Raw genomic sequence first — 16,052 nt, 5'->3', positions numbered from 1 at the left:
ATACACCCTCTCAAGCACATACTCACACACACTGTACATAAGTGCACACAATTACCCCATGCACTCATTCATACAAACTTGAATAAAGTAATTTTTCTGGAAGCTTGTAGGCTCCTAACATAAGCCTGTGATATCTCAGTGCTTTGTGGCAACCAAGCATAAAAAACAACTATCACTTATCCCCTTTCGACCGGATTTTTTTGTACCTGAGCAAAAGACCCACTGATATTCTTCTTCAATAAAGAATTGAAAATAAGTCTGTTTTTTGTCTTGTTTATTTATTTTATGATGTCTATTACAATGTACACCACATTACAAACAAATGTGGCTACACAGAAAATCAAGAAACCAAAAAAATTGGCATATTTATTTATGGAGTAATCAATCAATTCTTGAATTTCCCCTGGGGATCAATAAAGTATCTATCTATCTATCTATCTATCTATCTATCTATCTCTCTATCAAGATTTTGTTCAGTTGTGCATTAGTAAGTTGACTAGATAGATGCATTGTATGCTCAGGTAGTTCTCCATTTACCAGAAAGTCAAGAAAGTTTTATTATTAAATACTATTATTTATATTACTAAATACTATTCTATTCAGTGCATATTGATTGGTTTATATGAACATAAATTAGTGCATACACCTCCTATTCAGTTAGTGAGCCATGCTTGTCATACAGTATTATAGGCCATGACGTCATTGTGAATGGATAATCTAGGGACTAATCATTATTCAAATGATAAATCATACATTTTGTCAATGGTTTAACAAAAATACCATCCATTCCAGGGAACACAGGGGGTCCTAATGTAAATGATGGGCAAAGTGCAATTAGTCTATGAGCAAAGTCCTTATGCATGAACTAACATCATGTGGCGTGAGACCACTTTTATTTGACCCAACGATGTCTGTGCTTGGGATTTTTCTCATCTTATTATATTTGCAAAATAGATATTGGATAGTTATTAAGCAAACTTTAGTTACACTTTGCACTTTTCAGCATTTAAATTAGGGCCCAGGGTCTGTATATACAGTATCAAGACAACAAAATCAGATGTTTACGTGGCAAAAGAAGACACAAACAATCCTTATCCAGACCTCCTCAGCATCAGCATTAACTTCCTCATTTCCACTGAGGTAATTAGCAGTTCTCTATCGTCTCGAGACCATCTCTCCAGTCCTCGTACATATGGAATGGTAATTGAGTGGAGAGATGGTCTCTTTACTCAGAGAACCAGGATAACATAACCCAACGAGCATGTTATTATTAGCTGTTAGTACGTGTTGCCTTTGGCGGTAGCTTTTGGTTTGTATCGGTGCCTTCCTGTGCTTCCTGGAGCCGCCCATGGCTCTCCTGGCGCGTGCCCTGTTTCTCCTGGCGGTGGCAGCCGTCCAGGCCAGGCGTCCCAGCGGGTGACCAGGCTGGCATGGGCTCGGCCAACGCCTCAAAGGAGGAGGACAGGCGCAAAATGTCTCTAATTGAAAGACAGGTTTGAATATGCATCCGGCGCCCATCTGTGCAGGGAGCTGCTGCTGTGGGGCTGATGGGAGCAGCAGGGGATCGTGGGTACTCGCACGGTGGGTACACAGCAGCAGGAGGATAACACGGTGTCTTGGATGGCTTACATCCTGACCACATGCTCCAGGATGCGCTTTGGGGAACATGCATGACAACAGACCAGCACACAGCTCCTTTGATACTGTTTCGCCTTGGAAGAAATGCTCAGCTGCTACGTACACGTACATTTAAAAAAAAATTCACCAACAATAAAAGCCACTCCTATACAACAAACCCTATGTAACCATTAATAGAACAGTAGTATTACTACCAGGATCTAGATTTAAAAACAACTCACAGATCACACAGAGTACCTAAAAACTGAAACATCATACAATATATTCCAAGGACTATTTCTGCTAACATTCCAAGTTAATAAAAGCTTCTTTGGCACTCTAAATGCCTTTTATTTGCTAACAAATGCTTTTTAACCCTTTAAACAAAACAAAAATGACTGCATCCCATGGTTCGACTGCATCCCATGGTAATGCTTCAAAATGACTTCTTTCAACCAGGGCTATGCAACAGAAGGAGACACTGTCCTTAATGCAGTGAAGGGGTAATGGAATATCAAATCTGAAACTGAGAAATGAGTGCAAGTGAGCTTGAGTGTGAAAAGCACAGATGACGCAGAATATCAAAACAGACAATAAAAATCAATGGGGAGGCGAAGGCCAAGAAGCGGGCTGGCGGGCGGTCTCTCTCTCTCTCTCTGAGAGAAAGAGAGAGAGGCAAAGAAATATTCTCCCACAAGGCTCAAGATCAAGGTAAATCAAAAAGAGAAAAATATGGTCCGAAAGAAAGAAAACATAAACTGTTGGTGGCAAACTGATGATTCAGCAACAGAGTTTGTAAGGAGAATAAGTGCAAACATGGCAGTAACATTCATCCATATCTACATAATATCCAACATGAGGAGGATGGGAAAACAATGAACCACACATATACACAAAAAAGAAATGGTAACAGCTTTCACACCCTCAACTTTCAAAGCATATTATTACACAAAAAAAATGCAAAGTCCACTCACAGTATCTAAGGAAATCACAGTGCATTTCATTTTGTTTAGTGCATATTATGTGATTGGAGCTTTGTGCCTATACAAGTGCACAGGTTAACAATCAGTTTGAGTAAAGGCTGAGATGTAGAACGCTGTGATTATTATTATGACTGCCGCGCAGCGAAGCGGCGCTCATATAGGTTTAGTCAGATTTATTTATTTATTTATTTTTATTTTTCGCATGGCCAAATTTCTGTCAAGGATTCCCGGGACACTGAAAGACCGGGGTGCACGAAACTTGGTGGGCATGTAGCTCCATATGGATAGCATGGAACCATCATTTTTCGTTTTGATCTGTAGCCCCCCCCCCCCCCCCTGGACTGAACCCCCCGAAAGGAGGGTAGGGCAGACACAGTTTTCTGTGAATATCTCGAGAACCGTAGGGTTTAGGAAGACCACCTTTTTTTTGTATGTTGATCTTAAGGGGCCATGTCAACCCATTCCATAACCACTCATTTCATGTATAGCACCACCTAGTTAAAAACAAAAGAGTAAAAATGAGGTGATGTAATCACAGGTATCTGTGACCTAACATGGTCAAAACGGCACAAAATTGGAAGTGTAGGATCATTATGACACCCTCTGAAGGCACGCCAAGTTTCGTGGAATTCCGTTCATGGGCGGCCATACAATAAATTAATTTATGTTACTGTACACCAACTGGCCTGTACTATAGGTGGCTGGATACAGTTTTCTGTGAATATCTCAAGAACCGTAGGGCCTAGGAGGACCACCTTTTTTTTTGTATGTTGGTCTTAAGGGGCCAAGTCAACCCATCCCATTACCACTCAATTCATGTATAGCACCACCTAGTTAAAAATTAAAAAGCAAAAAATTAGGTGTTGTAATCACAATATCTCTGGCTGACATGGTCAAAACTGCACGAAATTGAAAGTGTAGGATCATTATGACACTCTCTGAATGCATGCCAAGTTTCATGTTTCAAGTTTCGTTCATGGGGGGCCATACAATAAATTAATTTATGTGTACATTTAGTGACCGTACACCAACAGAGTTTTCTGTGAATATCTTGAGAACCGTAGGGCCTAGGATGACCAATATTTTGCATATGTTTGCCTCCAGGGGTCATGTTAACCAATTCCATATGCACACATGTGCATAAACAGATATTCACACACACACATACATTCACAGTAATCATACGTATGACCAGGGTGCGATTTGTGTAAAAACCAGAGGGGGGGATGATTTTGAATAAGTTTGTAAACCCCCCCCCCCCATCCCCCCCCCCCAAAAAAAAATATGAACAAACGATTCATAGCCTAGTAATGTCATGGCTAATAATACCCTATATTATTTTTGCCACCTTTGTAACATTTTAGTTTTAGTTTACCGTGGTGTATGACTTTAAACAGCGAGTGTGCTTGGTATGATGATCAGCTCCTCTAATGCAGGGTAGGACTACGTTTTGACAAGCATACAAATTCACCTTGTTCTTGCCCCATCTGAAATGACTTCTCTACTTTTGCTGCCTCCATCCTTTCTATATTTGTTGTGTAAAAAAACGTTGTATATGATGGCACTGAAGTCTTAAGTTAGTGAATTGGCTAACAGTGTTAGTTGGTAACCAAATAGCCTACACATTGCGCTACACGCTGCGTAGGCTACGTGCATTCTCTCTCCTGCTGATTTGCGTTCAGTAGCCAAGTGCGTAATATTGCAAAAGTTGAAAAAATAAATGTGTTTATTGTAGCCTACAGAAAATAAATAGCCTATCATACTGTCAGTTAATTGCCTACAGTGCAGTTTGGAGAGTAAAGTTATAGGGCAACTTGAAGTTTTATGAAAATAATTTACGAACCAGAACATAAAGACCATGAAGCTTGTATTTCTTGCAGCTGTTAAAACACCCGCTAGATAGTTTAAATACCCACCAACATTCGTTTTTGCAGTACAGATTATTTCTAAAAGTTATTTGTCTACTACTGGCTGATTTATCAAACGAGTGCTTTCTCGTTCGTCCTCCGCAAACTACAGGTGTTTCGGTAGAGAGCCATTGAATAAGCGATGCCAAGCAATTTCTGTAACACTTTTTGTGACATTCAGCAAATATCTCCTCATTTAATGTAAGTTCCTTCGGACAATAGGCCTACGTTCTACTATACGTGCAGTTGTCCTCCATCTCAGTTGCATCAGTTTTCTAATTTTGAAGGTTCTAAAACATTATTATGCTTCACTGAATCCTTCTCGTTTTTTTTTTCATTTGTCCAGCTAGCTTTTCCATTGAAACTAGCCATTTATGATGGATTATACACACTCGACATTCTGAAATGTCCTGCACGATCAAGGCCAAATTAAGTTATCACGCAGCCACTGTGTCAGCAGCATCAGTGCTAACGGTGACGGTGCGTTTCTGATGTCAGATTATTATGTAGGCTAGCCTACTAGACTGTTCTCACGTTGCAGCGCTTTACTTATATGAAGTAGCATTAATCAATATGAGGGGCAGAGAGGGATAAATGTTGTCCCCCCCGACGATAAAAATAATTTAGCAGAGGTAGGGATAGGAAAACCAGAGGGGGGGAAATCCTCACCATCCCCCCCTACAAATCGCACCCTGCGTATGACACATACACACATAGTAGATATATGTAGGCTACGCATGCATGCACATGCACACACACAGGCACACCCACAAGCACATGCACGCACGCGCACGCACACACACACACACACACACACACACACACACACACACAAACACGCACAAATGCATACAATTCAACAATTTCTCAGAATTATGAACAGGCAAGATGGGGGTGGGGTTATATAAAATGTATTTTACATGTGAAATCTATGAACTAATCATGTTTTGGTACTTGTTGTCTAGCAGATACCAGTGGGAATTGACTGTGCATAATGCAATTCAGTGAGACAGTTAGAATCATATGCCTTTCACCTTTTGTTTTTAGCCAGCAGCCAGACCAGCAGATACCCCTGACTTTGCTGAATTACTGAAGCTAAGCAGGAACAAAGTAGGAAATGAACACAATTTGACAAGTGTGACTTATTTTTGTCGAAAAAATGTGCCGGACTGGGCGGCGGTCATATTTTGTACCGATCCGCGGTACATCTAGTTGACATGAGGTTGTGTGTGTTCGCATGTGTGTGTGTGTGTGTATGTGTGTGAGAGAGAGAGAGTACTGTATGTGTGTGTACCAGTATTTGTTGTGGGTGTGCACGTGAGTCTGATAATTTGCATTGATAATGTTTGCCATTAGAAACCGTCGGTGTGCGTATTGACTGCGGGGGCTCCGTACGCTCCCACGTGCTCTGCGTGCAGCTGCAGCAGCATGGCGGTGGAGTCCTCATCAGTGCATCTGTCCGTCGGCTGCCCACCGCCACCTTCCTCATGCGACAGGGTGGAGACTGTGTCTGTGCCATTTAACATGGAGGACACACACACAGTCACAGATCCTTCAGTGCTTCCCTGGGCAAAATGCAAGAGTGGACCCTGCACTGCTTCTTGAGAAGACATGCCACGGTCCAACCTGTTTAAGATCTGACCAGCATTCAGCAGAGCCGAGAGTCCCCCGGTAACAGCAATTATCTGTACATCATCATCATCATCGCTGTCATCATCCATGTTTTTAATCTTTATAATCAAAGGGAAGTTCAACGGTGGGACAACAGCGCCCATTTTGGAAACAAAATCACTCAGAATGAAGCCGCCAGACGGCAAGTAACGCCCAGACCCCCAGGGGCTGTTGAGTGATGCCGAAATAATCAGAAAATGACCTTGGCTCTGCAGCACCCCAATCTGAGAGCTGGCTACGCTCAAAGTAAGCCTCTCTGCTGGACTCCCATTCTCCTCTGCCTGACTAGTGTTATATATCTGCTTAGCTAACTTGAGCAGACTGATCAGGGAAGGGACAGAGCTGTTGAGATCTGTGCGATTGTGCAGAGAGTGGATCAGCTTGGTGGCTCGCTCTAATGCATCTGATAGGACAGACCCTGAGAAAGGAGGAGAGCTGGCGAGGAGGGTGTATTTTTCTTCCTTGGCGATAAGGGGGCCATTGATTTCTCCTGTGACGCGCAGAACGTCTCGGACAAAATCTGGCCTTTCTGCCGGGGAGAGGTCCCTGGCCAATTTCATGGCCAGCATTTCCGGGAAATGAGAGTCATTCAGGCTGACACTGCGCAAGAGCTCTGATAGATTTCGGTTGGTGACATTCGAGCCCGCAGATTTCACACGGCCACTCTCATCGCAGAACAGAATGCACAGCTTTGATTGGACAATCCGGCTCTCATTAGTCAGCAGGGCCGAGGCAAGAATATGGTCAATTTGGAATCCATCCCTGCCCAGCCTTATGGCATCCTCAAATAGCCTGGCCCACTCCAAATTCCCATACTGGGCATGGAAATATTTGATTCCTGGCAAAATGGCAGGAATGCCATACGTGGTTATATTGTTCTTTGGGGATGAGGGTTGAATTGCCTTCAGAGATTTAGTCGTATGGTTGTAAAAAATAGCTGAAAAGGTGCCACCTTAGAAGAAAAGAAATTGCCATAGAGGGAATCATTACTAAGGTGCAGTTATTGTTCCAGTCACAGTCCTGTACTCCCTCTAAAGCATATCAACCTTGTAATTATTAAAACCCATTTTTTAAAACCATCCATCTTAATTTTCATGCAATAATCCATAATCATGATGCATATACAATGCCCTTTAGGGCCTATTAGTAACCTTGTGCAAGACAATTGGGATTATAATAGCCAATAGCCATTAAGGCAGCATTTACCTGCTTAATCTTTTCAAATATTTATATAAAGTAAAGTATAGTGCAGACATTTTTTTTACAAAATAGATTTAGTCTTACATTACTAAGATTCAAACGGCCAAATTAGTTTGTCAAAAATGGGTTTCAGTTTGACCCTCATTAGAGTCATTTCACCACTTAGGAGATGGAAATCTCCCAAATGGCTCAATGCTCCCATTCACTTGAGGTTGATGGAGCTGACATGTGAAATTTGAATCCATTAGACTCATAAGTGCATTGCATTACATAGGAAAAATATGCTGACCTATATTCAAAGACCAAGATGTGTAGGACAAAATGCTTAGCTTGGGTGACATCGAAAATACATCTCTGTTGAGCAGAGCCCGAGAGGATATATATATAAAAAGTGGGAGTCAGAAATTAAATTCATCACCACCCTTCTGCTTGGAAAGCACAGCTCATACCAGAACAGGATAGATGTCATACTGACCTATGCCGGCTGAATGGGGGTGGACTACTCCCAGACAAAGGAGGGCTGCAATGCCTGCATCAACTATGTTCCCTCCATCTTGGAGAAGTTTCCTCCCGGCCCTAGAACAAGTAGCTGTTTAAAAGGAAAAAATGTTTCATTTTGTCTGTTAATTTAGACAGATCTCCCAAGACATTAATTTTCTTTGTACTGCCATCCAGGTTCCAATGCTACTCAATGATATAATGAGGAAAATGGGTTGTACCAGAGCTGGTGATGATGGCAGCATGGTGGAAAAGAGAACCAGTGTGACTGTGGTGGTCACTGTGTTCTTCATGGTCATGGTCATCATCATCATCATCATCATCATCGTCATCATCATCATCATCTCCGTGGTGGTGGTGGTGATGGTGTCTGTGTCCTTCGCTGCCCTTGTCAGCGTGTGTCGTCTGGGTCTCCCCACTCTCCTGCTCCTCCGCTCCACAGCCAGACCACTCGCAGAGGACAAAGCCCAACACAACGGCCAGGAGGACGAGTGTGGCTGTTATGCGCAGACACGTCTCTCGCTTTCCCCGACAGCTTCCCCTCTGACGGCCAGGCACTCTGCAACAACATGATGAGAATCGAGGACGAAGTAAGGAAGAAGGAAAAGAAGAAGCAGTGAGAAAGTTCAGATGAAGTTCAGAGGGACACAGAATGAGCACGGTTTCAAAGACAAAGGCGGCACTTTGAGTGATTCACGCTTTGACTGTTACTCTGACTAAATTCTGCCATACTTCAACAGATGGCTCTTATCTTTGATCCCATCTTTATCTCTTTGTCTGACAGAATCTTCTTGAAGTAGCCTACAGTATTGGCACCAGAAAAGAAGTGCAGCACATCTGAATTTGATGCCCAGTGGAACTCCATTAACACTGATGGTTAAAAAGGCTATCTCAAGTTACAGTTCTCAAGGGCTTGCACCTGGAATAATAATTTGTGAATCAAGGTAAACTCCCTACAGCATTCTGAAGTCACAGAGAGTGCACAAAAGTCCTTAATACATCATTTAACTTGATTAATAGCACATAGTAAGAATTTGACCTATATTTTAACTAGTGAAAGTAAAACATGGTTTAAACTACTACCTACATATTACAGCTGTTGTTTAAGTAAAGCTCAATGTACTTAAAAATGCTTTCAATTACAAAAAAAGGTGCAGGTTTTGGCTGAGAAACTACTGCTCCCAATTATTATTATTATAACAGTCCGTGTTGCCGGCTACTGTAGTTCCAGAAAGAGCGTGTTACACAGCGCAGCAAACCATGTTATTGAGAGGATTTCTAATCCACTTAGTATAGTGGTATTGCTAGCCTACTGCTGAACCACAACTAGCCTTAATAAGAATGCAAATCTTCCATCTGTAATGAACTCGAATGCTATCGAATTTTACAGCACACGCACACCAACCCACACACACACTTTGGGTGCTCAGTCATTGGGTAAAAGGCAAAAATATACAGTAGTGAGCTGAGCTGGCAACAGAAACGTTCCGAGATTATAGTTTATGCTGACAATGCCACAGCAGCAGCACATGACATCACATCACAGACCAGTCTTTATGAGGCTATTTCGTCTGACACGTTCCTCTTCTGAGATACATGTTTGTGAAACGTAGAGTTGTTACATTTGTGAAACGTAGACCACAATGAAATTGCTGTGTGTAGGCTTTGTACCTAGGGAAACGTATACTCCCTTTGACACTTCTCTAAACCTTCCTTACTTCCTCCCCCTCTCTCATTCACCAGACAGTAACAAGTTTTTTCATGGGGATGCTATTTGTTCATGGTTTCAAGTTGTAGACATTCAGATGTCGTTAATTATCAGATCCAACGTTAAATAAACGTTTAGATGACATGATATTAATATACTTTTTCATGCGCCAACTATATGGAAAATGAATTATTATCGCGAGCTACTCACGAAAGCAGGTGGACTACTGCCTCGCCCCCTTCCTCCTCCTCTCCGTCACTTTCTTGTTTGCCCCATTCATTTTCTTCTGTAATAGCACTTGGTAGCTTTTCGTAACGAACAGTGTCAAACATTTTGTCAAGTTGAAAATGTTTACTCGAATAATATGTTACATTTTCGCGTGACCAGTGCTTCCTCAGGTTTGATTTTATTACCTCTACCACTTCCTGCTTTTCACCTGCATGGTTTTTGGCAGATAGGCTTTGTTGTTGCTGGCATAGGAACGGGAACAACAGGTTTAACGTCTACCTTCTTAATAAAACGTTGCAAATGGATCCATTGTTAATGGCGTGGCATGTGATCTTGTCCACCCAACACCTCGACTCTTGTTGCAGACGTGTTCACACACACCTGAGGTAAGCTATTTTGCAGGCCAGTAGGACAAAACCCTCCTGTGTGTGACCCAAAGGTTACAGTGTGCATAAGCCTCAATATTACTTTCAAAGTAGCCCCTGCCGCCAAATCTCTTTCTTCAAGGGCGCCACGGAATTGGAAGATGCCCTTTATTTACTTTTTGACATTTTCAGGGAGATTTGCAGGCATGCAGAATGTAATTGAATATAATGTCCCCACTGTGATTCTGCCAGAACTGAGACACTTCAAGGTGTCTGAGGGGAAGAAGAAGGAGCAGGCTGAGATTGAGCACCTTATCCATAGTGACAGCCTAAAATGTCACTCACATGGCAGTGGCTCATTCCATAGCTTGCATTCTCTGGGTATGTCTTTGTTTCTCTCTGTTCTATGAGCAAGTCCTTTATTTGCAGATAGGGGTACGAAGAGTGTGTGTTGAAGTGTAGGTAATGTCAGAGCTCTCAGGGATTGTTGCTCGGAGGAAGTTTCTATACAGTAGGCCTACAAGGATTCACTTTGATCTTTGAGTTCGGAATGTCAGTGATTTGTACGATTCCCAGTCTCTCTTGGGAGTCTCACTGCTTGTAGCCTCCCAACTCGAGATCACCCTTAATAATCAGACTGCCAAATTCCATGGGTTGTGTCCAAAAACCTCTACAAATTATTTGAAAAGAAAAAAAAAAGTTATTCTCAGGTAGAGGATGTGAATAAGGGGAAAGGATGTCTTAATTTTATAAACTGCAAATTGAAGAAGACTTATTATCTTCCTCTACTCTTTGCTCTTCACTTTCCTTGAACTATGCTTGAGATGTGGTGTGTTTCCATTCAGCCTTTTAAATTATATACATTAATAATGCTGCTCACTTTTATTCCCTTGATGCTAGTGAAAAACATTATGTAGCCTAATCTCTCAAAGAATATAACTATGGAGACACACACACCACTATTTTCAGCACACAGAAAGACCATCTCCCAGCACATTCATGCTAGTGCCTCCATGAGGCCTGAGTCAATCGGAAAGCAATTGTTTGGGAGCTTTCCTCCACAGGATGCACACTGTCTCTGTGAGTTTGGAGCTCATTAGCTGAAGGCATCCCATCCTCAAGCTCCCTGAAAGCTTTCCCCAGATACATGGAGCGTGTCGGGGGGACAAAACTCACCAGCAGCCGTCCCTCTCTTCTCCCCTGGTTGTATTCAAGCAAAGGTTAGGCGGAGTGAACAAGGGCAAGAACAAGAGTCAAGTTGTGCTGTGTTTTTTTGTGTCAAGCATTCAAAACAAACTCACAACTTCAAAACAGCTTAACTGAGACCTCAGGCAACTACACTTTTCTTGCTTGCACCATGCTTTTATAAGCAATTAGTAAAAAGGTAATTGTGTGTATTCATTAAAAGAGACAAATGGAATTTCGGTCTGGCATGTTTCACATCTAGCAAGTAAATTCATAATTTATAAGAGCGTGAATATGCATTTCATGGACATTGCAACTCACTTTTACTTGCAATGGAGAAGTAAACACTCAAGCCATTTAATTTACCATGCCCCACCACAATTAATGAATAAATCAAAGTGGCATTATTATTCACTTCAATGTGCTAAATGATTTACAGGAAGTGAGTGGCCAAATTAAGAATGCACACAGGAAGATTCCATCAGAATGTTGTTTTGATGTTTAATTGCTTTTATATCTCATGGTGGAATGGTTATGAAATGTCTACAAAGGCAATAATAAAATATTCAAATATGTAAACGATAAAAGCTGACATTCACTTCTTGGAGAAAGGTATGGTAATGTAGTTTAATGACCAATAAAGGATAATGCAATTTATATCCACTCCTTTCAGAAATACAAGGATAGGGCAACAGCCTTGCTTGATCTTGGTAGTTGTTGCAAGGCAAGTTGAAAGACATTGTTTTTTTATTTTTCTTTATCAGAAAGAGGCAGTTAAGAGTGGACAGGCGATTAAAGGCTAATTTATAGCTGATACACCGTGTAGTCCACCCTCTTGTAAAATATATGAAGTTGATCTATTATAAGGTGAGTGAAGAGGAGGAAAAATAGCTTATGAGGTGCCTCTAGTGTGTAGAGCTTTTATGTGCAATGCTTCAACGATACTGTTAGTGAATCTTCAACTCACAAACCAAAGGTCATTGGTTCCCTGATAAACATTACAGATACCCTGGCGCAGTGTGTTACACTAAAATCAATGAGGCTGTTGTAATGTTGGAAAAATTACCTCAGTGAAAGGGTGAAAGTATTTGTGACATGAACTTAACATTTTCTGGGGTATGGAAAAACAGGGCTCATATATTAATGTATTAAATATATCCTTCATGACAATGCAATTTGTACGGAGTAGACCTATAATTTATTTTGCTTGTAACTTAAAACGTTGTTTGAGCTTATTTTCACTGATCATGCATACAGACTAGTCCTTTTTTTCAAAGGACAACCCTTTCTATTGCTTAACAATCGGGGAGGTGCTTAGGCCAGTAAGGATCCATGCATGGAAAGACTCAGTGTTTACTTTTCTCATAATTTCCGTCTCTGAGCTTTAGATACATGCCCTGGTAAGAATCTCTTCATGTGTTTCATTGTAAACATATTCTAATGTTATCGATGTATGGACAAATCATTCTCTCACTTTCTCCCATAATTTCTTGTGGGAAAACAATTGTTAATTCCAATTGATAATCCACCAAATACTCCCTCACATCTGCCTATCTGTGTTTCTTGCATCACCAGCTTTTCCCAAAGTATATTGTGTAGCTTTAAATGTTTAGTATCTTGTTTACATTTAGTTTGCATTACAGAAGCCTTATGCATAATGCATGATATTGTGGATAAAACATAGGTGAAGCTGCCTTTGTAATGCTAATCCACATGCTTACCAGTCAGGCTTAGAAAGTATTTTGTTACAGTCAGGTATTATGCATGAAATGTTGTATATATATATATATATATTTCCTATATTATCTTAAGACAACAGAGTCCATTTTGAAAAATAACTGTGACCTAAAAAAAACACAATGGAAATACTTTGGTGATCCCCACTGAATACTGATGGCATAGCCTCCCTGATGGCTTGGTGATTTATTATGTCCTACCACAATCCATTTTTAAACCTCTGATACTCGCCTCCACTCCTGTGTCTGTAGCCTACCCCATGCACGCTCCGTGCATGAAGGTTTCATCATTCTCAGGCATTATAGACATCAAATTAATTTAGGCAGACTATTCAGAAAACAACGGTGTTGTGTCTCTGAAGCAACGAGATCAAATAAGCTCTCAGTCACAGCTCCAGAAGGGCTGTGTTGAGAGTGATCATGTGCCACAAATGAGAGTGGCTCCCCACTGCCCCAAAGGTCATTTATAATGGCATTTGGAAGAACCAAGAGAGCACCTTGGTGTTATTGCGTCACTTTTGAAAAGCACCTGCTCTTTAGTTATGGGCAATGTGTCCAGGGCACTTTTTGAATTCAAACGGAATACGGATAACAGCCTCAGAATACAAAATCCCCCCAAACACTTTCTGGCCGATGCCGAAGCCATTATCAGAAAAATTGCATTATATCACAGAGGGACGAGAAAATTGCTACAGCTAATTCTCTCCCAACTTTAGCTGCCCCTCTCGACAACTCTCGGCTTCAGCTTTGATTTTTATGCACGCAGCTCTTTTACCAAGTGTTGTCACACAGCGTTCGGAGACACAGTCACAATAGTTCAGCAAGCTGTTAAGTAGCAGATTCTCATTGTTTACCCTCATTTGCTCTCTGTGTACAATGGTAACACTCCCCCAAAAGAAGAGTGACAGGCTCTTTATCAATAAACCTCTATTATTCACTTTTGTTGCAGGCCGGCTGTTTTGCTCAGAGATTAAGGAATGGAGGCCATATGTGGAGTTGTTTGAAGAGGCCTAATTGGATCTGGGTTTTGATAATGGTCTTAGGAAGATTGTTTATATCATGAATGAGAAAAGCACCTCAATTATAGACTGCGAGGGCAAGTTTTTGGACACGTGGAAAGACTCTGATGTGTCATCCAATGCCATTCCACCATGAAATTACCATCCTTGTCCTGGCAATTCTGTGGACTTGTCTGTGCCAGCGCGTTAACATCCCTGGTCATTCTGAGGTTGCTCGCCTCTATCACGCAAGACGGGCCAGTGCTTTTAAGGCATTGGGATTCTAGAAGCGATCCGGTCACACATCCGGCGGATCGGCGTCCCTCAAGGCGCAGGGGAAGGGGCATCAGCTTTGAGCAGCTTCAGAGAGCTGATCAGAGGCCACTCGAGTGCCCCAGGGATCTGCTGGTGGTGATTCTCGTCACGTCGGCCCCTTGGCACTCAGAACAGAGGGACGCCATCCGCAGCACGTGGGCACAGAAGCGAGAGGACACGGACTACCCCTGGCAAGTGGTGTTCCTCATCGGACTGCCCATGGAGTTGGGCATCTACCCACACATCGCTCAGGAGCAGCAGGACTATGGAGATATCCTGCTGGGGAATTATGTGGACTGCTACCGTAACCTCACCCTGAAGGTCATGCACGGCCTGTGGTGGGCAGCGGAGAGCTGCGACTCTCAGTTTGTCCTGAAAACAGACGACGACTGTTTCGTGAATACGGACCACCTCCCTCGCTACTTGGTAGAGTTTAATAAGGACCGGACCGGGGTCTACGTCGGCTCCGTGTTCCGGCTGGGAAGAAGGCAGGTCATCAGGGACCAACGCAGCAAATGGTACGTTTCTAAAGAGGACTTTCGGGAGCAGGAGTACCCGCCGTATGCCAGCGGGATCGGCTACGTCCTCTCCCTCGATGTGGTGCGGGAGCTGGTGGACGTGGCAAAGGACGTGCCGCCCGTGCCCATGGAGGATGCCTACGTGGGCGTTCTTGCTCGGGAGGCGGGGGTGCCGGTGAGGGACAGCGGGCGCTTTGCGAAGCAGAATGTGAACTGGAGGGTGTGTAACTACAGGTACCTCATGGTCATCCATCACCTGGACGCTGGGCAGCTGAAGGAGGCCCAGCAGAGCATGCTCAACGCCCGCTCCGCCTGCAACCAAACAAAAGAAATCACTGGCTGGAAATGAAGTGGGGCCTCCACCACATCAATTTACCTTGTCTGCTCCCTCTTGCTAAGGCAGACACACACACACACACACACACACACAAAATCACACCCACACACAAAGACAGACACACACCCCCACACACAGGCAAACCCCCACATATACACACACAAACAACCCCCCCCACACACACACACACACACACTTCTGTTTAGTGAAGTGTCACGGTAAGATGTTGTTTCTGCCTCTGTGCCATGGCCCTGCAGTCTCTCTCTCTCTACTTCTTTGCAGTTTGCAATAAGACTTAGCCATGCATCTCCACAGACCACCCACATTATTGGAGGAGGGCAGACTCTAATCTGCTCTGTCTGGGGATCTAAAATATGGATCTCTGATTTGGTTTAGCGAAGTGTCACCCCAAGTGTTGATTTTCGTCTCCGAGCTGTAACTCTGCAATGTTTTCTCCCCAGTACTTGTGGTAGCAACAGGATTAAACAGAGCCACTGCACAGATCAAACTCTTTAAGCAGAAGACAGATAACTATAATTTGTTTGGTCTGGTAATGTGAAATGTAGTGCTCTGATGTTGACAAATGCATGTAAGACTCAAGTAATGATATACTCTTAATCACCCACACCCAAACAGAATTACAGCCCTCAATGTAGAGCAGTTGGTAATTCATTGGTTATCAATATTACAGGGCAGTTGGGAAATCTGTTGGCATTGGAGTTATCGTAATAATGACTCTGCCGCCTTGTTTATGGAGCTTGGACCTCAGTGGCAGGCGAGATGATT

General features: G+C 42.6%; 2 protein-coding genes across 2 annotated transcripts; one reads left to right on the top strand and one right to left on the bottom strand.

Annotated features, from left to right (window-relative positions):
• Nucleotides 1–3,881: 3,881 nt before the first annotated feature.
• On the bottom strand, nucleotides 3,882–10,012 carry ggt6 (gamma-glutamyltransferase 6). Its single transcript, XM_076269512.1, has 4 exons — nucleotides 9,795–10,012; nucleotides 8,098–8,435; nucleotides 7,854–7,967; nucleotides 3,882–7,130 (listed from the first exon to the last, which is right to left on the bottom strand). The coding sequence occupies exons 1-4, from the start codon at nucleotides 9,914–9,916 to the stop codon at nucleotides 5,860–5,862; spliced, it is 1,845 nt and encodes a 614-aa protein (XP_076125627.1). The 5' UTR covers nucleotides 9,917–10,012; the 3' UTR covers nucleotides 3,882–5,859.
• A 4,618-nt stretch (nucleotides 10,013–14,630) lies between these two features.
• On the top strand, nucleotides 14,631–15,278 carry LOC143106882 (beta-1,3-galactosyltransferase 5-like). Its single transcript, XM_076271360.1, has one exon. It carries the CDS (start codon nucleotides 14,631–14,633, stop codon nucleotides 15,276–15,278), a length of 648 nt encoding a protein of 215 aa, XP_076127475.1.
• The last annotated feature ends 774 nt before the right edge of the window (nucleotides 15,279–16,052 follow it).

Source organism: Alosa pseudoharengus, unplaced genomic scaffold (genome assembly GCF_046254945.1).
Source record: "Alosa pseudoharengus isolate Yale_2024_CS ecotype anadromous, Long Island Sound unplaced genomic scaffold, YU_APseudo_1.1 YU_APseudo_1.1_scf_6, whole genome shotgun sequence".
In the NCBI taxonomy this organism is placed as follows: Eukaryota; Metazoa; Chordata; class Actinopteri; order Clupeiformes; family Clupeidae; genus Alosa; species Alosa pseudoharengus.
This window is presented reverse-complemented; position numbering and strand designations above follow the sequence as displayed.